At 44.2% G+C, this 24,164-nt stretch overlaps 1 protein-coding gene and 5 non-coding genes across 7 annotated transcripts; 2 read left to right on the top strand and 4 right to left on the bottom strand.

Moving 5' to 3' along the window:
- Nucleotides 1-2,250: 2,250 nt before the first annotated feature.
- Nucleotides 2,251-2,324, bottom strand: TRNAI-AAU (transfer RNA isoleucine (anticodon AAU)). Its single transcript has one exon. It is a non-coding gene; the product is annotated as a tRNA-Ile (tRNA).
- Nucleotides 2,325-4,748: 2,424 nt separating this feature from the next.
- PRSS16 (serine protease 16) lies at nt 4,749-11,250 on the bottom strand. Of its 2 annotated transcripts, XM_019944872.3 has the most exons (12): nt 11,181-11,250; nt 10,945-11,105; nt 10,009-10,108; nt 9,737-9,866; nt 8,839-8,962; nt 8,492-8,569; nt 8,358-8,405; nt 7,628-7,918; nt 6,728-6,869; nt 5,159-5,338; nt 4,934-5,079; nt 4,749-4,817 (listed from the first exon to the last, which is right to left on the bottom strand). In XM_019944872.3, the coding sequence occupies exons 1-12, from the start codon at nt 11,248-11,250 to the stop codon at nt 4,749-4,751; spliced, it is 1,539 nt and encodes a 512-aa protein (XP_019800431.1). The 2 variants fall into 2 exon arrangements, with proteins under 2 accessions (XP_019800431.1, XP_073666296.1); XM_073810195.1 differs by lacking the exons at nt 7,628-7,918; nt 8,358-8,405; nt 8,492-8,569; ... (1 more) ...; nt 9,737-9,866; nt 10,009-10,108.
- Nucleotides 11,251-12,921: 1,671 nt separating this feature from the next.
- Nucleotides 12,922-12,995, top strand: TRNAI-AAU (transfer RNA isoleucine (anticodon AAU)). The gene has a single exon. It is a non-coding gene; the product is annotated as a tRNA-Ile (tRNA).
- A 2,835-nt stretch (nt 12,996-15,830) lies between these two features.
- Nucleotides 15,831-15,913, top strand: TRNAL-UAA (transfer RNA leucine (anticodon UAA)). The gene has a single exon. It is a non-coding gene; the product is annotated as a tRNA-Leu (tRNA).
- Nucleotides 15,914-21,166: 5,253 nt separating this feature from the next.
- On the bottom strand, nt 21,167-21,239 carry TRNAR-ACG (transfer RNA arginine (anticodon ACG)). The gene has a single exon. It is a non-coding gene; the product is annotated as a tRNA-Arg (tRNA).
- Nucleotides 21,240-22,677: 1,438 nt separating this feature from the next.
- Nucleotides 22,678-22,759, bottom strand: TRNAS-CGA (transfer RNA serine (anticodon CGA)). Its single transcript has one exon. It is a non-coding gene; the product is annotated as a tRNA-Ser (tRNA).
- Nucleotides 22,760-24,164: the final 1,405 nt, after the last annotated feature.

Genomic DNA, 24,164 nt, shown 5'->3' with positions numbered 1-24,164 from the left:
TTCAACTGTCCAGGAATAAACCCTGACTCCCGAGCTACTGGAGCTAAGGCTGGATGAAGATAATACATGAGGCTGCGAGGGAGTGGGAATCTGTTCTAAAGAGGACACATTTTCCTATAGGGCTTCTGAATAGTGCTTTTAAGAAATTTTATTTATTTGGTTGTTTTGTATTTTGAAAAGGTAATACACTCATAGAGTTCAAAAATGTATAAATAGTTAAACAGTTAAAAGTTTCCTTCCCATCCCTGGTACTCACCTACCTGGTTGCTTCTCTTTTCTCCACCTTCCACAGGTTTCTACTATTATTAATTTGTTACTTAACCTTCTGGAGTTTCTTTATCCACTTGCATGTAAATATATAGATTCATATGTTCTGGGTCTTGCTTTTGGTACCTCACAATATATTTTGGAAATCTTTACACATTGATGACATAGAAAGCTTCCTTGTTTGTCTTTGCTTAGTTTTACATTTTGTTGCAAAATAAACATACAGAGAAGTAAATAAAACCTTATTTCTACAACTTAACAATTAATTATAAATTGAACACCCATTTAACCATTACTCAGGAGCAAAAACAAAAAGATCATTGCTGCACTCCAGAAGCCCTCAGTATGTCCCTTCCACTCACCCTGCCTTCCACACTCTTCTTATCCCCCCCACAATCCTGACTTTTATGGTAATCATTTTTTACATTCTTAATACATTTTACCATCTACACATACACCCCTAAACAATGTATCATAATTTTGTGGTTTTTAAATTTATATAAGTATAATCATACTAAATGTTTCCTTTGTCTTCTTTTCACAAAATTATGCTTGTAAGATTCACCCATATTTTTGTGTGTAGCTCTGATCTGTTCATTGTCAATTGTTGAATAGTTTTCAACATTATGTATCCAATTTACTGTAAAGGTTCATTCAGGTTGTTTCCAGTTCTTGGCTATACAAACAATACTACTATGAACATTCTTATACGAATCTCCTTGTGCACATATTTCCTTTGTGTATATTTCTAGGAGAATAGGGTATGTGTATCTTCAACTTAGTAGACAGAGTCCAACTGTTTTCTAAAGTAGTTGTATCATTTTAGACAATAGTGGTGATGAAAGTTCTTATTGTCACATCCTTGCCAAATAGTACTTCTTGTTGTATTAATTTTAGTAATTCTGGTGGAAGATCAGTAGTATTTAATTATAGGATAACTTGCATTTTCCTAATTTCTAATAAAGCTGGTTGCTGTAGTTTTAAAGAAATATATTTCCACAAATTCTTTGGCACTCCTCTTATCAAAAGGTGGAGTCTGATTGCCTTCTCCTTGACTATGGGCTGGGCTTAGTGATTCGCTTCTAAGAAAGAATGAAGCCGAGGTGACGCTGTGTTTGACGTCTTAAGCTAAATAAAAGACAAACATCTTCTGCTTGGCTCACTCTCTCAAGAAGTCATAGACTTCATAGAGTCATGGACTCATAAAAGTTCTTTAAAGCATATTTTTATGTTAGTCCTGTTCGTTATTTATATTGGAAATATCTTCTCCCATTCTGTGTTTCATTACTTTATAGTTGTTTTTTTTTTTTTTTGGATTAACAGAGTTCTTCATTTCACTTAAATTTATCAAATTTCCCCTTATGTTTAGCGCGGTTGTGTCTTATTCCTTTAGAAACCCTCTCCTATCCCAAAGTATAAATATAAGTGTCTTTACAAAAAGGTAACTTCTATAATCCAAAACCACACTCTTTGTTGTTCAGACTGTTCCAGGTTTGGTCATTGGGAGCTCTTTTCCCTGTTAGAAAGAGGCAATTGGCAAAGCTGTTTCTTTCTTAGTGTTGATATTAATACATTTTTTCACAGGTCATATAAAAAATCTTGTTTCATCTTTCGCAGAACTAGTTAAGACCCAAGTGTGGAAGTGTAGAAAGTGTGGATGGTTTCCCAGGGTTTTTTTGGACGAAAATAATCCAATAGGGTCAGTTTCTTTGCAAGAATCAGTTACCCAGTGGAAAAATAATATGCCCAAATCAGCTCTATTTCCCTTGCTGGGTCCCTCCCTGCTAACCTTTCGCCCTGCAGATGGGAGTCAAAACAGGACCGCAACCTTGCGGGACATCAAAGGCGTGTGTTCAAGTTTTTTAAAGTTCTCAGCGAGAGGTTTGTCTTCCACACATTAATTGTGACATCGCGGTGCACCTGAAACTGGCAGAACTCTCGTCTGTGTATAAATGCAAGAAAGTGACCTCATTATATACAGCTTAGTCCGTACGGGAATCGAACCCGCGACCTTGGCGTTATTAGCACCACGCTCTAACCAACTGAGCTAACTGGCCGCTGGATAGCAAGAGCATTCCTCCTTAGATAATTAAATGAAAACGAAATAAAACGGTTTCTTCTAATTCTTCTGGGGGTGGGGAAAAGGGAACATAAAGAACCAAAACAACCCAAAATTAACATCAAAAAAATCACATTCTTCCTATTTCACTCTCCCCTATCGCGGAGTTAGGAAAAAGAAAAAGAGAAAAACTTAACATTTGGCCTGAATGAACTCTACTTCTTGGGGCCCCTCTCAAACTTACAGTTCTGACCCCAAACGATCAGAGCCCCGGAGTGAGGTGTCCTTCCTCCTACCCAGGGAAGACCGGGGGCCAACGAGAAGATGCTCCAAGCCAGATTTGGCGGCGGGCAGATCACGGAACTGACCACGGAGCGGCCACGGAGCAGGGCTCCGAGGACTCGGCCCCTGCGCGCGCCTCTTGCGGGTATACTGCGCTCCTGGAGACCCTTTCGGACAGATCCCAGGACATGAGACCTGCGAACTTGCACTCTCTTGCCGCCGGCCTCGGCCTCGGAGTGATCCTGAAATGCCACCCGCCCCGCGCACTGTGTGGTTGGCCCTGACCCGGAGCAGAACTACGCCCCCAGAATCAGGGGACTTTATCTGGACCGGAAGAGAAACATCTAGATCTGAGAAGGGTGGCAGCGTCGAGACTCAAATTGAGCAACTTCAGAGGAAAGAGGCAGAAACACCTGCACCTGTCAGGTGCGGAGCAGCCCCGGCTTTTTTCACTGGCCGAAGGGCCTCCAGAGAAAACCCTCAAAGGCTGAGGTAATCAATATTCTGGAATACCTGAGAGCTAGCCCTGGTACCACAGACACATTGGTAGGGAAGCTCTGAGAATACTTAAGGGAAGGTAGCCCAGCACCAAACCCAAACCCATTCGAATAATACATGGAGAAGAAGTTTGCAAAGGAGAATGAAAGAAGTTGCATCCAGCAAAGTAAGAGGAAAAACAAAAGTATGTGAAGAGTTGAGGGTTGACCTCATTCTCTCATTTCTCAATAGGTACTGAGTACCCACGATGTATCAGACCATGGTGCACATGCTAAATATATAAAGGGAGACACTGAGGCTAGACCTCAGCATGAGGGGCTGTGGTTAAAGAGCAGTAAGTGGTACAGGGTAGCACCCGGTGAGCTGGGATTAATCCTCAGAAGAAAAAAAAAAAATTACTCCTCAGGGTTTGGAGTCAAGAAAGGCAGGGAGTGACTTCCTCACAGAATGGGCTTCATGGCTTCTGTTACCATCCCAGCCCCCAAACCCTTGTCCTGACCTGTCTTTACTTCTCCTCCACTTCCCAGCTTCGCAGAGGCACTCAGTTGCCCTGACTTGCTAATTCCTGCTCCTGGTGGCTGCGGCTCTGGGTGCTGAACAGGGCACTGTTGGCAGTGCTAAAGCAGGCTAAGCGGGACCCTTAGGACTGGGGTCGGACCCCTTGGTACTGGGCCCAACCTCTTAGAACTTGGGGATGTCCCCATCAAGAAGGTTTGACCAGAACCCTAAATCCCCAGGGCTGGAAGCTGGAAATGCCCGAGAGTGACATTTAATTATGGAAAAAGATGGTGAGTGAAAAAGATGGAAAACTGAAAGACAGACAGAGAAAGACAAAGATTAAGTGACAGGGAGAGAAATAGAGACAGTGGGGAAGAGCATAAGGGCAGAAACAGAGCCTGAGGGAGAGAGATGTTGAGAAGATAACGAAGGAGAGACGGAAAGTCTGAAGAGAGGGAAATAGAGGCAGAGAGAGAGTGAGAGAGAAAGTGACTAAAGGGACACAGGCACCAGAAATGAGAGACAGGAGTAGAGCAGTGGAGATAACTAAGGACCGAGCAAGCAAGAGAGGAGAGTAGAGGAGATGCTGACTGGGAGACAGGGACAGAGACACAGACACAGAGAAATAAACAGAAACAGACTAAGACACAGAGAGAGACAGAAAGAAAGATATCCAGAGAAACAGGAGGAGGTTGAGAGACAATTAGAGACAGAGACAAGTTAGACAGGAAGAGACTGAGGGAGGAGGGCACAGTGAGACAAACAGTGAGAAGCAGAGACAGGTCAGGGTCTGAGGTCCAGAGAGAGACATGAAGCAAGGTGCCCAGTCCAGGAGCTGAGCAGAATTTGAGACAGAAGCTGATTTGCAGGGGGAGGAGATGAGCATAAAGAGCCATATTTCTTTGACATTTAAAATAACAATATTCACGATGAGGAGAATCACTTATATTCACATAACTCTTTGTAACAAAGCACTTTTAGTTGGGAGTGAGGACGTTTGCAGACACAAGTCAGTTTTATGCAGAACAGGTGCTAAATCCGAATTCCTGGGAATTTCCTCTTTCAAAACAAGCTTTTTCTTGTCCAATAAGTGTATACATCCAGGACTGAGGTGGCCACACGGGGAATGGTGAGGATGTGGGGCTCAGACCCCACCCCTAACCTGGCTCTTCTTTGCTGGACCAAGCCAGGTCTGCAGCTGCTGGAAGATGTTCTGTGGCGAGGTGGAGAGAATTTGGACAGTCAGACTCCAGCACTAGTAGAGAGCAGGAACATGCAAATTAGTATGCAAGTGACAGTGCAAATCACCCAGAGCTTTTTCTCGCTTACCTGGCGTGCTAGGCGGAGGCTGGGGGAGTCTGAGGGTCTCTCAGGTGCCATGTCCAAGCAATGAGAAGCATTAGGGATGAGAAGGGCTGATTCTGAGGGTCCCAAAGGCTGTGTTACACTTAGCACATGCCAGGGGTCTATATCCCCTGGAAAGAAAGGAGAGAATGGTGTGTTGAGCTGGGGCCAGGTAGACACTAAGGAGTCAGGTTCTGATAGCACGCTCACCATTAACAAACAGCACTTGGGTGGCCCCTGGGGTCTGGCCACCATAGTAGGAGTTCGTCTGCGACACAGCCTGGGCTATGGATGAGGCTGAAAACCCGAACACCTGCTCACATAGCTCTAGTTGGGAGGGCAGAGCTGGGAGCTGGGAGAAAGGGCATCCAGGGACCTCACAGGTGACATCTGTGGAGAGAGGTATCCATAAGTGTGGAGTACATAGCCAGCCCCCTACCTCTTTAATAATCATTTACAGAGCTCTCCCCACTGATGATCAAGACAGCTCCAGACCCTCCTTTCAATAAGTTCATGGTTCCTGTCAGAGACATACTCAGCCCCAGACAGTGATGGCCCAGAACGATCAGGGCTGTTATGGACAAAGGCCTGGGGTAGGGGTGGGGCCGTCTCAGAGGGAGCACAGTGGGCTCAGGGACAGCATCCTGCAAGGGATAAGACCTTAAGGAATTAGCCGGAGTGAGGCAAACAAAGAAAGAAAAGAGGAAACCGCATGTGCGAAGGTCTAGAGGTGGGAAGGAGCCTGCAGTGCTGAAAGCACAAATTGGACCCCTGCTTAATATCCATAGCTCCTCTGTGCTTTCAGGGTAAATCTAACTTCTCAGCCTCACATTAATTCATTCCTTCCTTCACCATTTATTTGAGCACCTACCATGTAGTCAGATATATGTTGAACAATATATTGGGAACACAGTGACAACACAACAGCCCCAGGCTTTGCTGTCACAGGACTCACAGTCCAGAGGGGAGATAGGCAATAAAGAATGTATGGTAAGACTGTGGAAAGTGCTAAGGAGAAGAACAAGGAGCTAATGGGGTGGGGCGCAGGGAGGCAGACTTATCTTGAGAGATCTGCCTCCCTTTCTGAGGAGGGGACATCTTGTGTTGAGACTTGAAAACGAGTAAACTGTGTGAAGAGGGAAAGATAAGTAATCCAAGAAAATGTCTGAGGATTAGGAAGATTGGTGTATCGGGCCGGGTGGAGGTGTGGGGGGGTGGGTGTCAAAATATGCAAAGCCCTGTGAGGAAGTTGCATTGTATGGGTGAAGGGAAGTCCTAGAGACCAGAGAAGAGGCTGGGTCCGGGATCCAGGCAGGAGAGCATGGGGGTCCCTACCAGGACAGCAGAGGTGGGAAGAGAAAGGGGTTGGGTGAACTGCAGAGTTGTCCAGGATAAAGAGTGGGCAAGACTCAGTGATGACAAGCTATGGGGATGATGGGAAGGAGGCATGCAAAGCACTGTTAGGGTTTCTAGCCTGGAAACTGGAGAGGGTAGGGCCATTCCTGGGACAGGCACACAGATGAAGAGAAGATTGAAGGGACGATCACTCATGTTGAGGGCTAAGTGTGTGAGTGAGAAGGTGCGTGAGGGCCAAGCACACGTGCACACTCTAGTACGGCTGTTCACCCCACACCCCACACCTGCAGGTTAAACGAGGCCCAGCAGTCCGGCTAGTTGTCCTATGGAAATGAAAACGAGTCCAGACTACCTGTTAGATGGCTTGTCTGGGCATAGCACAGAATGTATGTTTTGGGGGTGAGGGTTAGGCCAGTCACTCACAGTAGCCAAACTCGGTACAGGTCTGGTACAACCACTGCCGGTCGCCAACGCCGGCCACTTGGGTTTCTGTGACCTTCAGCTGTGCCACTGTCTCTGCTCGAGAAAAGCTTAAACACTTCTGACCCAGGCTGTGTGTGACAACCTAGGGGACAATATACATATATACATACATACATACATACATACATTCCTCCCTTCCCCCCATCAAGCCAGGGCATGGAGCCATAGATCCCTACAAGTCAAAAGTCAGCAGTCAGAAGAGTGAGTCCCTGAGTTCTCCTGGGATTCAGTCGTCAGAGGTGGTGGGGACCTAGGTCCCTATGGGTTAGAGATTAAGGTACTAGATGACCAAGAACGTCTTACCTGTGAGATCTTGGACATGTGAGAATATCTTAGATCTCAGTTTCCTCAGCTGTGCCTACCTCGAATTATTGTGAGAATTCAATGAAATAATAAATGTGAAGCACACTGCGCAGTACTTGGTGCAGAAAACGCTGGAAAAGTGACAGCTGGATTGTAGCTGTGGATTCCGAGGCTGGGAGCCCGGTCTCTAGGAGAACTGTGTCCCCAGGGCTACCGTTTTTCATTCTATAAATACTAATTGAGAGCTTGCTGTGTGCTAGACGCTGTTGCAGGCTCCAGGAAGAGGCCAGAACAAGGTAGGCAAGCTAGATAGTAAGCATAGTCGTTAACATTTGCATAGGGTGTGCCAGGCTCCCTGTTGAGTGTTTTCCATGCCCCTACTTCATTTCACCTCCGAGGTCCCTATGAGATGTCATACCCATTTTACAGACGAGGAAACTAAGGTGCAGAAGGCTTTACGCTTGACGAAGATCACACAGCGGAGGTGGAGCAGGAACCCTTGTCTGCCGACGCCTGGCGGTGCTCAGGGGTGCTCACCTGCACTGCCCGACGAAGCCCGCGGTAGGGCGCAGGGCTGCTGCAGTTGCCCCGGTCCCCGAGGAGGAGTCCGCAGAGCTGTCGCACACTCAGCGGCGCTCCCGCTTGCCCGTCGTACTGCACTGCCCCTCCCACGAGTGCCTGCAGCGCCCCCAGCAGCTCTGCCTGGTCCGCAGCGCGCCCCAGGGACCCACATGCGCCCAGCTCCGCTCGCAGCGCTGCCTGAGCCGAGCGGCCCGCGCGCAGCCGTCGCTCCACCTCCGCAAAGGCTGCGGACGCAGCAGCCCGGCACTGTTGGGAACGAAAGGCAGCGTTGGCGAAGACTCGGACCCGAGCCCCGGCCTTTCCCTTTCCACGACCTGCATCCTCCCTGGGCTCCCCACTTTCCCGGCGCCAGATTCATCCCGGGGTCTGTGGAACGCCACTCAGACTCGAAGCCCCACCCTCTTCCGGCTCCTCCTCCGGGTCGTCCCCCCAGGCCCCGCCCCACAGTGGAACAGCCTCCTGATAGGGTCTTCTGTCCCCAGGCCCCGCCTCTGTTGGGTCTCCTCCTTTCTTGGTACCCGGACCCATCTTCAGCTCCCGCCTTCTTCCCAAATCCACCCACCTCTCGGGGCTCCCAAGTCCCTCAGACCCCGACACCTTGCAAGCTTCAACCTTTTCTTTTGGCCCCCATCCTCAAGGCCTCTTCTCTCTCCCTATCCCCCTTGGACTGGGCCCCACATCCTACCTCCAGGGATCCGCCAATCGCAGTGTTCATTAGGCTTCTAGACACCACCTAAAGTCCGACCGCCGGAGAGTATCAGGTGACTCCGACCACTGAGGCCCTCCTCCCCACCCGGACCCACCGCCTGCCATCCTTACGTCATTATACTCGGAGAAATCCAGTATGGCCCGCACCGGAGCGGAAGAGGCGACGGAGGCGAAAATGAGATGGGGAAACTGAGGGAGGAGAAGTTGTCAGCCTGGGGGCTTAGGGACTGGGATCCCATATCTTCCAGCCCCTGTGTCACTCACTCGTTGTGTGATCTTAGGCAAGTCCCTACCTTCTATACACGGGACTCCCGTGAAGGCAGATTGTAGGAAGCTCTTCTGGGCGGAAAGGAGAGTGTGGGAGGAGGGAGTGTGGTGGGCAGGTATTCTATTATCTGAGTTGGGGACCCCGGAGTCCAAGTTCCCTCCCCCCAGTCCTCCCAGAGGAGTCCCGGGACCTTCAGCCTGGCCCAGGCAGCCAGGGAGCCGGCATAGGAGCCTCCGAAGCAGAGCCAGGGGCTGGAGAAGGAGACGTTGAAGAGGCGGGAGAGTGCGAGGCGGGCAGAGACCACATCGGCCAGCCTAGGGTCAGAGGGGAGGCTCGGTCAGTCCCCAACACCGGGAATCCCTGAAGATTCCCCCATTGTATAGGCGGGAATGGAGAATGGAGGGAGTCTGGCCAGAAGCTAGGGCTCTTTTCTCATGAGGTATTTCTGAGGACTCCGCATGCCCACAAACTCATTTCTTCATGAGTGCCTAGGTCAGGGGAGACCCATCTGGAAAGCCTCCACCATTCTCTTCCAGACTAGGTGGGAGAGGGAAAATCTCCAAGGCAGTTTGGGTGAAAATCTAGCCTGTAGGAGAGATCAGAGAGTTAATTGGGGAGCCAGAGCCAATCAGACCTTGTGGCCATTGCAAAGCTTTTGTCTTTACTCTGAGTGTGATGAGAGATATGTGAAGGATTTGAGCTGGGAGAGAGGTGATCTGGTTTATGCTCTAATGAGCACTCTGCTTCATCTGGAGAATAGACTGGAGGGATCAAGGGCAGAAACAAGGAGACCAGTGAGGAGGCTCTGTCATCCAGGTAAGAGATGCTGGTGGTCTGGACCAACAGGCCATAGTGAGACAGCAAAACGTAAGAATACAGTGGAAAGGGGGGTTGGGGGAAAGGGAAGGAGAGAGACCCAGAGATGGGGAAAGAAAGAACAGGACACTGAAAGACAGAGACAAAAACATGGGACCAGAGACTCAGAGGTCAACTTCGGGCAGTGGAGGAGAGAGACACAGATGCAGAGATGCCAAAACACAGACATCCTCAGTCCCATGACCCCAAACACTTTCTCTACCCCTACTCACGCATGGCGGCTGGACAAGAAGCGGAGCTGGGCCACGTCGAGCCCCTCAGCGGGTATACTCAGGCCATAAAATCTATGTTCCAGACCTATCACCAGGGCCCCCCAGACTGGGGCCAGGGTTGCAGGGTGCCCTGTGAAGAGTCCAGAGGGGGTGTGTGTGAAGTGGGTGTCAACTCCTGCAACCCTCAGACCTCATAGCACTGCAATATGCAACTCCCCTTCCTGGCCTCCACCAGCTACTCATCTATGTCTTTCCTCACCCTTGCATCTTACCTCTCATCACTGAGCCAGGCCCAAGGCTGCCTTCGCCCCCCAGATGCAGGAATACAGGCCCATTCTGGCTGGTCCAATGTTGGTCATTTACCCAATACCGCTAAGAGGTAGGATGGGGAAGAAGAAATGGGATTGTGAGAGTTCTGACCTGTTCTTTATTCCCTGTTCGCTCCAGTCTCTCTCCCTAATGGATCTCTGTATACCTATAGTATCTGAAATAGGCTTGTTTATTTACGTGTTCATTTCTCTCCTCTTTGTCTCCTCATCTAGAATGTAAGATCTACAAGAGCAGATATTTTTGTCAGCTTTTTCACTCTTATATCCCCAGGGTCAAGAATAGTGGCTAGCACTTGGTAGGCACTTGCAATATATTGAAATAATAATTGTAGAATAAGTAATGAATGCAGATGGATTTAGGAATAGGGTCTACGTGAGATGACCTCTGGAGACTGTGGATAGAGTAGGTGTGAAAAATGGTGAATCTGTTCATTCATTCAGTAGATACCTTCAAGTGCCTATTGTTAGCCAGGTCTGGTTCCAAAGATGGTCCAGATTTTTGCTCCATACTGAGACTTGGTGGTGGGTTTAGTGTGTAATCTGAAGGATGCGGGGGCAGTGTTGAGGGGCAGTGGGGGAGTGAGAGTGAATGACAGGGAAAAGGAAAGACTGAAGGACAGGACCTGAGGGACAAAAAAAGTGGGAGGCTGAAGAAAAGAAGGGGAGATTAGGGGTTAGAGGGCAAATCAAAAAAACAGAGGGGCTAGACTAAAGGGTCATAAGGGATTCTGACAGCAGGCATTGGATAAGACTGAGGGGGAGAGGGATGGGGAGACAGAGGTGTAGAGATAGGAACGGAAAGCAGAGACCGAGGGGCAGGGTAGGGAGACTAAGGAGGGGGGCAGGGGACACAGTGGTTTCCCCCTCTCCGGGCCTCACCTGCAGGAAGGATCGTCTGTCAGAGGCATTGAAGGGGTCCAGTGGTTGCTCCAGCCACCCCTCTTTTGGGAGGGCCACACCTCCTGTGTCCAGGCTCAGGCCCAGGCCAGAGCTCTCCTGAAACCGCTGAATGTGCTCACCTAGGCGCCTAAGGAGGGAAGCTGTGGGACATGGAGGGGAAAGAGTCAGGCCAGGCCCCCTTAGGACCCCCTGCCTGACACTCAGGATCCTCCTACCTGGAGCTGAGGACCCCCAGAGGAAAACCAGGAGCAGAGGGCCCAGCCACGGGACAGGCCCAATGGCCATGGTGTCCAGTCCTCTGTGCAAGAGCTCTAGGTGCTGTGTTCTCCCCGCTCACTCGACTTCATCTAACGTTCCCAGGGCTGGCCTTTAAATTTATAGTCTTTGATCAGGAGCTCAGGTTTCTTTCCAGACTCCTGTCCTGGGACAGTTCAAGCTTCTGTTGGAACCACTAAAGCGAGGCAGGGACGCCAGAGTCTGTATATAGAGACCTGCTGGTGTGGCCCCTGGATATCCAATTACTTCTCTCTCTGCTCCCGATTTTCTCCTCTCTTGCCCCCTGATCTCCCTCCCCACAGGCCCTCAGTCTCCCTGCCTGTGCCTCAGTCTCTTCTTTCCTTCAGTCACCACTTCTTTCTACCTCAGGACCCCCTCTTCCTCTCTCTGCCCTCAGCACACTTTCAGTCCCCCTCAGTTGCCCCAACACTCAGTCTGTCCCTCTCTTTGTTTCTCGCTTCTCTTTCAGTCTTCTCTCTATTTCAGTCTCTCTCTCGTTTAGTCTCGCCATGTCTATTTTCCAGTGTCCCCCTTTTTCTGCCCATCATCAACCCCCCCACCAACCCTCTGACCCACAATCTCACCACGTTCCTTAGAGTCCTTAGAACACTTTGAGTATCTCAGGCTTGCTCCTGCTGTTCTCACTGTGGATTCCTCTTTCTCCATAAACCCTCATGTCGTGCTCCCTCACCTCAGCCAGATCTCTATTCAAAGGTCAGATAGGTCTTCCATGGTCAGCTCTTTACAAACTGTCAAACCTGTAGGTCTCCTTTATTCTTTACTCTTCTTCATAGCAACATCACTATCAGAAGTATACATATTTTATTTATTTATATGGTTCATCATCTGTCTCCCAGACTAGAAGGTAAGCTCCATGGGGCTATGGATTTTCATCCCTTTTGTCCATTGCTAAATGTTGGGTCCTTACTACAGTGTACATAGTGGGCAATCAATAAATGTTTGTTGAGTGAATGACTAATCCATCAACTAATGTTGCTGGTTCTACTCTAAAAATTTATCCAGAATCCAACAACTTCTCCCCACCTCCAGCGCTCTCACTTTCTTCTAGCCACCATCATCTCTGACTTGGACTATCAACAATCCTCTTAGCTTTATCTCTATCTTCAAAATGGACATATTTTACTTCTGGACAATGCACCCTTTTCAATGGTTAAAGCAGAGGTACAAGGTATGTTTGATGGGTCACAAGACAGGCTGTTCTAGTTAGCATAAAGTTCACACCAAATCATGTATAAGTCACAATGACTTCCCCATATTGCAATATGTGAGGTGGCAACCTTGTCTGGCTTTGGTTTCAGGGTAATGCTTGCCTGGTAAAATGTGTTTGGAAGAGCCTCCCCCTCTTCTACTTTTTGGACGAGTTTGAGAAGGACTGGTCTTAATTCTTCTTTGAATGTTTGGTAGACTTTACCAGCGAAGCCGTCTGGTCCTAGACATTTGTTTGTTGGGAGGTTTTTGGTTACTGATTCAATCTCCTTGTTAGTAATAGGACTGTTCAGATTTTCTGTTTCATCACGATTCAGTGTCGGTAGGTTGTATATTTCTAGGAATCTATTTCTTCTAGGTTGTCCAATTTGTGGACATATCATTTAGTTCTAGGTGGGCACAAGAATGTGAAACCTGTTATTTTATGTGAAAAGCGACCACGCTATGCCGCATGGCCGGTTAGCTCAGTCGGTTAGAGCGTGGTGCTAATAACGCCAAGGTCGCGGGTTCGATCCCCGTACGGGCCAACCCCTGTTTTTGGCTCTTCAGTTACTAAATAATCTTCCTGCAGGCACTTATCAAATTGGAAATAACCTCGCAGACATAAAATTGGGATTAAATGTTGACTTAATTTGTTCTTCAGCAATGGCACCTACCTTCCTTGTCACCACCCCCTGCTTTCCCCGCCTCCCCACCCCCCCCCCCGGCAAACATAGTCCCAGCAAGAAGTGAAATTTAGATGTTTCAGGTTTGACAAAGGTGCATTTTCATCACTCAATACTTGAAATACAAAACCAAAGTTCATTTAAGGAGGGAGCGATGTTGGTAAGGCACAGTCCCTTTGAAAGAGCTTATGGCTGATGTTTTCTGGGAAGGGGCTTAAGATAGGCTTTCGGAGGCTAAGCGGGTTGACATATTCTATGGAAGCATGGTTATTGGGAGGAACTGCTGTTGTTTGGTTGGCACTCAAAGGTATGTTTATTGGAGTGAGTGCATCCCTGACTGGCTCACTTTCAGAAAGCAGGGGTTGACAGTGATTGGTTGTCATGCAAAAGTATGTTCACAAAACAATTGTCATGGGTAGATTGAATTGGTTTAAATTCAGGTCTGGTGGCTACTTGTCACCACTGCTACAGGACAATCAGTATTTTCCTAAGTTTGTGATTAGTATGTGTTCTCAATATTTTACTTTGGCATAAAGCAAAGTTAGTTGTTTAAATATCCAAGTAATGTATAATAAAAACACTGATTTTTATTATTAATGACTTTTCATTAATTTTTAATGACCTTGAGGGCATTATGCTAAGAGAAAATAAGTGAGACAGAAACAGACAAATTCTGCATGATCTCACTTACATGTGGAATCTAAAAAACAAAATCAAAATCAAGTTCACAGACACAGAGAAGAGTTTGGCGGTTGCCAGAGGCAGGGGTTGGGGGATGGGCTAAATGAATGAAAGGGGCCAAAAGGTACAAATTTCCAGTTATAAAATAAGTTATGGGGATGTAAGGTACACTACGGTAAAATAGTTAATAGCACTGTGTTGAATATTTGAAAGTTGCTAAGAGAATAAATCCTAAAAGTTTTCATCACACAAAGAAATATGTAACAATGTATAGTGATGGATGTTAACTAGACTTATTGTGGTGATCATTTTGTAGTACATACAAATATCAAATCATTACATTTTATACCTGAAATTAATATAAGGTTTATGTCAATTATACCTCAATAAAAATACTGACCAAAAAAGAATTACAATAACAGAACAATAGAAAAACTCTTGTGTATGTCTATGTATGGGGACTCCTTTCTCTGATATGCCCTTTCTTGCACCCACTACTCACCCCTCCCAATTCAGCTCTGACCCAGACATTGACAGGCCTGGATTTCTCCCAATATGCAAAGGCAAGAATCTCTCAGGCCATGTCTTTGCTCATTAACACATAGTATCTAAAAGGCCAGAGACAGAACCTGGCACTGGATGGACCAATGAAATGAGTGACATATTCGTTTCTCCTGGTTTTATAAAGCAATGGAGGACATAGGTTTTTGAACTCAGTAAGCATTGTGCATTGCCAACAAGGGATGGACTCCTTCTGCATCAATGGTTTTAAGCTTGAGGAGAGTTGCCCTTGGACCTTTTGTGCTTGTATGTTACAGCTGACACAATCCTATTATCATATTATCTCATATTATATATATATGAGATAATATACATATTATCTCATATTATTGTATGGGATGCAGAACCCATAGATAGGGAGGGCCGACTGTAAGGAACTTAATCAGCCACAAATTTTGGTATCTGAGGGGGTTTCAGGCACCAATCCCTTCAGATGCAGATACCAAGTGGTGACTGTATTTATTTATTTTTGTGGCTTGCAATAGATGTTTTATGATGTTTATAAATTACTTCTATTCCAAACCCTACTTCAGGATTTAATTTCATCTCTGGTTCCAGAATCCTTCACAGACTTTCAACACAACTCCCCAAATACCCATCTGAAACCTGTTTTAATGAGTTCTTAAACAACCCAGTACCCCAACCCCGAAGTGTCTGGCAGCGTCTTACTGACCTGGTAGATTATGTACACCTGGCTCAGCACTTAGCACATAGTAAGTACTCAGGAAAGAAATTTCATTAGTGGAGAGTTAGAACTTCTGTTTAAAATACTTCCTTATTAAAACCAATGTCCTGTATTCAAATTCCAAATTCCATATGCTTGCACTAGGGTTTTCCAAATGTACTCCAAGAGGAACTTGTTTCGATATTAACTGTCCTCTGATTCCAAACCTGAAGCCCTTACCTGGACAATTAGATTCAGTGGGTTTGGAATGGGGCAAAACAGTGTTCTGTAGTGAGTAATAAAACATGTACGTTCCACCTTTGTAGAGTCTTGAGACATGGTTCATGAGGCTGCATTCTCACCACCTCTGTTATACCACTTCCTTTCCTCTTTGGTTTTTCTTTCCAGATCCACTAAAAGAAGTGTCTTCTCTTGAGCATAGTGAGTTGGGTCTGGAAAAGTATGTATTCCTGCAGCATCATGTGCTTTTTTTTTTTTTTTTTTGTCATAATATTCCTCATCTTAATGTAAGTCCATAAGATCAGGGGTGGTTCAGTGTTTCCCTAACGCTGGTTAAAGTGTGGCACAAACTTGTGATTAGATAAACTAATAAACTAGTGAAAATAAACGTTTTCATTAGTTTTTTCCAAGAAACATTACAAGGATTTGTTTTCTCTCTTTAAAGCTTGGTCCCAGATTTCACGTGTGTAAAATTATTCATAATCCAGGGACTAGGAAGTCTAATTAATTTTAACCCAGTAATACTTGACATGTTAGGCTTGGCTCAGGGCACCGGGATGGCCGAGTGGTTAAGGCGTTGGACTTAAGATCCAATGGACGTGTGTCCGCGTGGGTTCGAACCCCACTCCCGGTAACTCCGTTTTAGCGGATGTCTTACCTGAAAATGAAAATTCCTTGTATAAGTTGGAAAATAGTCCAGCATGTAGATGTCGCTGAACTTCTTTTATCCAATCTGATAGGATCTATCTATAATTGGGTGATTTAGATAGTTTAGATATAACGCAAATATTGACATGTTTGTATCAAAATCCGCTAACTTAGTTGTTTTCTATGTGTTCCTTTTGTCCTTTGTTCCTTTCTTTTATCTTCTTCCTGTCTTTGAAATATATGAGTATTTTACATGATTTGATGATATCTCCAGCATTGCCTTATCATTTGTATGTCTAAAAAAATCATTAGTTGTTTCCCTAGGGTTTTCTATATACAGCTACAATTAATCAAAGTCCACCTTCAAATAATGTTATGCTGCTTCCAGTGCAGTGTAAGAAGCTTGTAATAATATACTCCCTCCTATAGTGTGTGTTACTGTCATAGATTTTGCTTTCATATATGCTGTAACTGTACAATACGTCACTACTACTTTTGCTTAATACAGTCTATCATTTTTAGAGTGAAAATTGGGAAAAAGTATTCCTTATATGTACCTCCATTATATGTACAGAAATGGATATTCATTCTTTTGTATTCCTTTTTCCTGAAGTCCATCTTATAACATTTCCTATTTTTCAGGTCTGATAGTAATGCACTCTTCAGTTTTTGTTTGTCTGGAAAGACCTTTATTTCTTCACTTTTGGAAAATATTTTTTGCTTGGGTTAACAGATTTTTTTTTAATTTCTTTTTTTTTTAGCCTCTCATCACTTTAAAATGTCATTCCGTTATCTTCTGGTATACCTAATTTCTGATAAGTCTGCTGTTTTAGATAGATAGATTGATTGATAGATAGATAGGTGATAGATAGATAGATAGATAGATAGATAGATAGATTGGAATTCTCTGACCTTGGAGCTGAGGTTTGATGTACAGGTTTCCTCTGCTATCGGAAAGTAGAGCATTCCTATAAAACCTTTCACAAGCTGAATTGGTGTGAAGTGAAGAAGCAGTTACCTTAGGACACTTCTTGCACATGGATGCACAAAATAAATGTAGGTAAAGCACAGATGCTCACAGACACAGTTCAAAGCTATAGCGGCTTGATGCTGAGATGCTGACTGTAGTTCCTGGGGGAGGAGCTTGGTGGTCCCACCCTTGCTGCTCCTGATGCACGCTGCCTCTATAATGGCTTTCTACAAAACAGGTACAAACGTAGGTCTTTCCTAAAAATGAAGTGGCAGAAAAGTGAACTTTTGAAAAGTGAGGGATATCTGTATTTCATTATCTTGGGAAAATACTCGGCCATTAACTCTTCAAATATTTTTTCTGTTCTTTTCTCTTCACCTCCTGGGATTCTGATTACAAATATATTAATCAATAATTCTTCAATGCTCTTTTTTTCTTTTTTTTCTTGGTGTTTCAGCTTGGGTAGTTTTTAGGCCTACCTTCAAGTTTATCACTTCTTTTCTCAGCTCTATAGAGTCTACTAGTTAGTCTATCAAAGGCATTTGATAGACTAACTAGTAGACTAGTTAGTCTTACTGTGTGTGTGTGTTTAAATTTAACATATTTATTGGACTTTTAGTTTGCAACAATCTACTGAAATATGTCATCTGTTTATGTGTTGGGGTAACGTGGGGACCTACTACTTTCCATTGGCATCTGAAATGGGTGCGGTCTTGAGGGACTAAGCCCGTAACCTGTGGGATCTGATGCTATCTCCAGATAAATAGTGTCAGAATTGAGTTAAACTGTAGGACACTCAGCTAGTGCTGTAGAATTGCTTGGTGGGGGGAAAACTCCCATGTAGTTGGTGGCCAGAAGTGTCAGAAGCAAAGTGTTCTTGTGTGAGTAGTGAAGGAGACACACAGGAGGAAAAACAGGTTTTTTTTCTAATGCACTTCTCAGCCACACATTCACCCTTTTAGACTACTGTTTGAAAAGGGTTCTGGGCCTTTTAAACATTTATTTTCTTGTGCCAGCTGGCACCGAAATTTTGTCAGTAGGGGGTGCAGGAGAGACACAGTAGGAGGAAAGAGTTTTGCTTTCTGGTTCCAGGAGCTCCTGCAGCCGTCAGCATCTCCAGCATCCAGCTCCATTCTACTGACTTCCAAAATAGTAGAGAAAAGAAACTGGATATTCACAAATCCATTCACAAATATTTATTGACCACATCATGTGTGGTAAATATTCCAGGATGCAAAAAAGAATTAACGCTGTTTGTGGGGATCATACAAAATAAAAAACAGTGGTTTCCAGTAACTGCTGTAGCTCTCATTGCAAACTCTCAGATGGTAAAGTCATTGATTAAAGACAAAATATTCAATGATGTGCAAAGCAAATCACTGTTAATCTCATTGCATATGAGAGGGGCATTGTCATCTGATGAGAATTCTGAACTGTTTGGTGTCCAAATAATAATTTACAGTGCTTCATTCATGCCATGTGTGGAATGATTTTTCATGCAACTTTTTACATACTCCATCCAGTCTTTCCCTCTTTTCTTTGAAAACTTCCAGTGCCTGCCACCTTCAGAAACCACATCTATAAAGTAAACATCAGGCTCTTAGTTCTCCACAAAATACAGCAATTGAACAACTCGGGTTTGATCAAGGATCAATTCCCCAAACTGTGTTCAACAAAATGAGGGCTAACACTTTTCAAAATTATGAAACCTATGGAGACAGCTCCACCAAATTGCAATCCAGGATCTTTTGTTTACTAAGCACGCTCTTCAACCAGCCAACCCACAGAACCCTCTTGAACAGAAAAAGAAAAACAGTAAAGAAATATAGTGTGAGAAAGTTTTCATTTTCACATACTAAGAATTGCGTTTGGAGAAGAATACAGATATTTTTTGAAGTAAAGAACAAACAAATTCTTTGGAATATGACACTGCCATGGCGTCTGCTTCAAAGAACCACATCCTTGGCAAACTGATTACACTTTACTGATGTTGCTACATCAATAACCGCAAGAAGGTGTGAGAGTTAACAAATAATATCACATAATAAGTAAGTTTAATTTTTCTAGTAGTCACATTTTAAGAAGTAAACAAGTGGAATTAATTTTAATGTTTTAACTCCTAATATTATCATTTCAACATGCAATCAATAAAAAATTAATGAGATATTGTACATTCTTTTTTTAAAAAACTAAATTTTAGAAACATGTGTTAATGGCTATTGTTTTGGACAGGGCACTTCCACAACATTCTGGGGGAAAGGAAAAAATACTCACTTCACAGTATAATCTCTGTAGATTTTTTTGGGGGGGCAGGAATGTTCGCAATATGCAGAGTTTTGAAAAAACCTAGCTTATCTCCTTTAAGTTCAAGAGTGATTTGATTATTATATCAAAGAAAGGTCTTTTTGTTTATTTGAGACGGAGGTTGAAACGGACTTCTTTCTAAAACAAGCCTCCACCACCACCACCAAAAAAAAAAAGTATTCAATGAAACACGTTTATAAAAGAGAAAAACAAACCAAAAATCTTGAGAGTAGAAAAGTCGGTTATCTTTGTTGGGTAAAGCCTAGTGGAATAATACTAAAGTTGTGAGCGTCTCCATATAGATGTTCTATTTTTTTTTTCTTCTACCGTGGAAGTTCCCTGTTGATGTTAGCTGGAAAAAGTGAGTAATAAAATACAACGCACTAGTCCAGTACTGCTTAAAGTATGGTCGGCGGAATAGCAGCAGAAGCATCACCTTGCTAAAAATTCATGGGCTGCATCCTAGTACCAATATAGAATCTCTGGGAGGGAGGGCCGTGAAGCCTAGAAAACTGGGCTTAATACTTTTTCTTAGCGATTCTTCTCCGCGCTAAGATTTGAGAAGTATTTACATCAGGAAGTTCCAAATCCTTTGGACCTTTCTTCTCTCCCCACCCCGCTCCCCTTTTAATTCGGTAACAGCCCAACAGATGAGGTATCAAACGAGGTCTAGACGCGTGGCAGGTTCATTCTTTCGGTTGCCGGCACCCCTCACAACGCACATTGTCCAGAGTCAATCAACTTTTGTAAGATAAATACATCAATACCAACAAATGAAAGTCTCCTTTGCATGTTTTTGTTCCTTTCCCAGCTTCACCTTGATTTCCTTCCCAGGCTCCTCCACTCGGCCCCAAACGTCTGAAGTCACGCCCCAGGAAGACCTTACAAGGAGATCCAGCTGTTGAAAGAGACACCACCCCCAAACTGCCACTTTCCTCTTCTCCTTTGACACCGTCGCCCTCTTCTTGTCTGTTTAACTTTTGTCTAGGATCGCTTACAACTCGGAACACTTTCTTAGTCTCTGTCTTCGGCGGTGAGGCTGCCGCGCTCTTCTAGTTGAGATCCGGAGCTGGGCGATGAGATAAGAGTCTGAATAGCTTTCTCGGGTGTCAGGGCAGATCTTTGCCAAGATCGCTGAATTGAGGGCCTAAGGGGGACGCTATGATTTCGTTTGTCCACAGAAGTGGCTTTCCTGCTTCAGTTTCTCCAGCTGATGTCCCTTCTTTTTCCTCTAGGACCGATGCTCAGAGACAGAAAGTGTGCAGGGGAAGAGCCTGAAGAGTGAGAGCCCTGCCCAACGGGGGAAAAATTAATGAAGAAAATACTGGTCAGACTTTGTTTCTTTTCTTTGACACTTCTTTGATCTTTAAAAACTAAGATATACTTCACAGTCTATAATATTCACATAAAAGTGTACAATTCAGTGTTTTTGAGTATATTCCCAGAGTTGTGCAACCATCGCCATTATCGAGTTTCAAAACATTTCCATCACCCGCAAACCAACTCTGTACCCTTTCCCCAGCCCTTGGCAACTACTACTGCCGCTATGGATTTGCCTATTCCGGACATTGCATATAAATGGAATCATACAACATAAGGCTTTTTGTGTCTGGCTTCTTTCATTTAACATGAAGTCTTCAAGTTTCATTCATGTTGTAGCATGTATCAGAAATTCATTCCTTTTTATGGTCAAATAATATTCCGTATTTAATTTTTTAAAGTTGTCTTTCTAAAGACCTTTCTGTCAACTCCCCTTCTCAGTATCATTAAAAGAAACGAGATTAAAAGGACATTTCAGAAGAGAGACAACCTACGCATCCATTCAGACTTAACGGACAGCCAAAATTGCACTGTGTGGCGGGCCCCATGCAAGGCGAAGAACCAGATCGAAGGACGTTAAGAATTTGTTATCAATTTGAAAAATGTACACAGAGACATATTTTTTCCTAAAAGACAAGGGCAAGTCGAGCCAGCCAGGAGTCGAACCTAGAATCTTCTGATCCGTAGTCAGACGCGTTATCCATTGCGCCACTGGCCCCCCTTGCTATAAACCTTGTCTATTACTCATTATTCACTAGACTCATTGAGAAAACGGTTGATTCATGACACAGATGGAAGTTAGTTGTACAAGAAAGACCTATGGATTCTACTAAAACTGATTGGTTATCCTCGGGGTCAATTTGTATAAGTTACATTCACTTAAAATATTTATAATTATGAAAGAATTTTCTGCCTTGGAGCATCATGTATGTGATAGAACGACTATGGTTAGCATTTTCCCCCCATTTATGTGCGTGATTGTCTGTATTGTTTCTACTTATCAACGCTTCTTTAACAGTCGGTTCATCTGTCCATTCATCAAGTCATTTCATTTTCCTTTGGCACTTACTGATGTTGAGTATGGGTCAAAAATTAGTGATCCATTTAATTTTCAATTTTGATATAGTGAAAGAGAAAGTGGAATAAAACACATTCTTGAGGTATTAATCATATTTTTCAATCTCACTCTCCAAAGAGCTGAAACTCTTTACACAGGAAATAATTTCAGACTCTAAGCAGCAGAAAAACATTCCGAAGCACCCACCCTCCCAAATTAGGCGAAATGGGGGTAATAATTTAATAAAGGTAAACACTTTAAGAACCAAATTCATATAGGAACTTAGAAGTTCAGAGTTAATATAATTATAAAATTAGAGAATACCAGTATCATTACATAAATTGGCTAGCTATATTTAAGGGCTCAATGTAGGCGAAATAGGTATGTGGAGATACAAAAGTGTTAATAAGTGAGGGCAGTTCTTTGAGCGAGAAGTACAATAGTTTGGGTCCGAGTGCAGTCACGGTGCCCACAGCCTTTATCCGTACTCTTCCCTCGTTAGATTTATTGCGTTGGCGCAAGTTGTGTATCTTCTCTTTGCCTCGGTTTCCTCATTTCTATAGTACAATGTTTTAAAGAGCGCTCACACACACACACACACACACACACACACAGAGATATTTATGATCCTAGACCTTCATGGTTCTCACTAGACTGTTTTGTTTTGTTTAAATACCAGAGAACTCTTTAAGGAAGCTACCTGCATCGCCATTAACAGAGCGGGGAATTTTATTACAGATTTTTTAAAACAGAATTTCTTGTTTCTCTTTGCCTTTGGGACCTGCTGCTACTTTTAGATTTAACAGAATGGATACAAAACAAGCAGCTGTTTTGAGCATTCACTAAGTCTCAGGCTTCCCGGGTACTGAGGGGTAGCTGCAGATAGTTGGGCTGAAGGAAGCCCCGCCCCCGCGCTCAAGTGATTCACAGGTGCCCGCCCAGTTTGGGGGAGGATGGAAGAGCCAAAATACTGAGAGTGTACTAGGGACGGGACGGAAAGCTGCCTTCTTACTCCTCAGTTTCTTTATGTAATAAGACGAAGATTGAGAACCACACTGAGAAAGTCATTTTGTAATTTGAGCGGAAAAGCACTGAGAAACGCTGTGAGCAGGATTTGAACCTGCGCGGGGAAACCCCATTGGATTTCGAGTCCAACGCCTTAACCACTCGGCCATCACAGCTTAAATCCCCAGCCCCTATTTAGGAATCTAAAACGGCCATACAGGTTCCTGATTTATAATCCTGCTTACCAATTCTGGCCATCCTTGCTTATTTGGCATGTTTACTTTAAGCAGTACGTGAAAGGAGATCACTTCTCAAGTCCCCTCATCAGATCTCTCCGCTCAGCCTCATCCAACTTGTCCCCATCCTGCCAGGCTCCAGGCTGCGAAATCTCACCTCCTTGAGAGAAGGCAATATTCCAGCAACACAAGAATCCTTGATTTTCTAAAATTTTCTACAGTCTTCATGGATTGCCTGGTTTAGCTTCATACTTGGCATTGAATGAAGTAAGAGTTGTATTAAGTGTGTCTACGATTCTGCTCATTTGGGTTCTCCACAAATACACTATGCCTTACTGCTAGGAGGACAATGTGGCAGGATCTACCAATATTTCAAATGCATATACTCTTTGATACAGCATTTCCACAAATGTAAAACATAGACTTGAACACATGAGAAATTATATTGTGTTCTAACTTATTCTCTGCAGCATTAACTGTAATGGTAAGATTGAGAAAAACCTAGTTAGTCAGAACTATTAATTAGATAAATTATGGCACAACTACACAGTGAAATGCTGTGCATATTTAAAACAAATTGATAAAGATCACTATGTACATACATATGCTATAAAGTAGAAGCAAGGTTCAGAGCAATCTCTATAGAATGATACTATTGGAGATATATTTGTGTTAGATTGTATATGCATTTTACAAAAACAAAACAAAGCAAAAAAAAAAAAAAAAAAAAAACTCTCAAGGATAATCAGTAAACTCACAACAAAGTTCCCAGTTGAGGGGCTGGAGACTAAGGAGGTGGAATTCTTTGGAAGCAGGAGGAAGAAATTTACTGCATGTCACATTAGACTTTAGATGTTACCTATTTAAAAAATCAAATAAAGGCTCAAGAAAACAGTATAAATGAGGAAGTGGAGGAGAAAAGTTTTCTTACCAGAGTTCTCCTCTGGAATGGTGACTAGCCCTTCCTTTCTGGAACTCAGCAATAGTCAGCACTCTGAAGGAGGCCTCACTTCGAGCCTCAGAAGGAGCTAATCACACAAATAAGATTTGAAGCCACTCAGGAAGCCTGAGGCAAAAAGGCAAGAAGGTTCTGGAATGCTGTCCAAGTCTAGCCCTGGACACACAGGGCACGGGAGACCTGGGAGTCTCTAGGAGAATCACCTGATCCAAGATCAAACGATTCTGGAATGTTCTTCAGACACTGAATTGGATCTTCCATTTGTGAGCAACCAGGACCAGCTCAGTAGGTCAGACCCACCATCTTCACACCCTGACTTCAAAGCCCTTGATTTGCTCTAGGATGTTCTGAAGGAAGTGGAAGAATTAGCAGAATTTAAATAGCTTA

The sequence above is a fragment of the Tursiops truncatus genome, chromosome 10 (genome assembly GCF_011762595.2).
Source record: "Tursiops truncatus isolate mTurTru1 chromosome 10, mTurTru1.mat.Y, whole genome shotgun sequence".
NCBI classification, from domain to species: domain Eukaryota; kingdom Metazoa; phylum Chordata; class Mammalia; order Artiodactyla; family Delphinidae; genus Tursiops; species Tursiops truncatus.
Note: the sequence above shows the minus strand (reverse complement) of the source record. Positions and strands in the feature narration are given on the sequence as shown.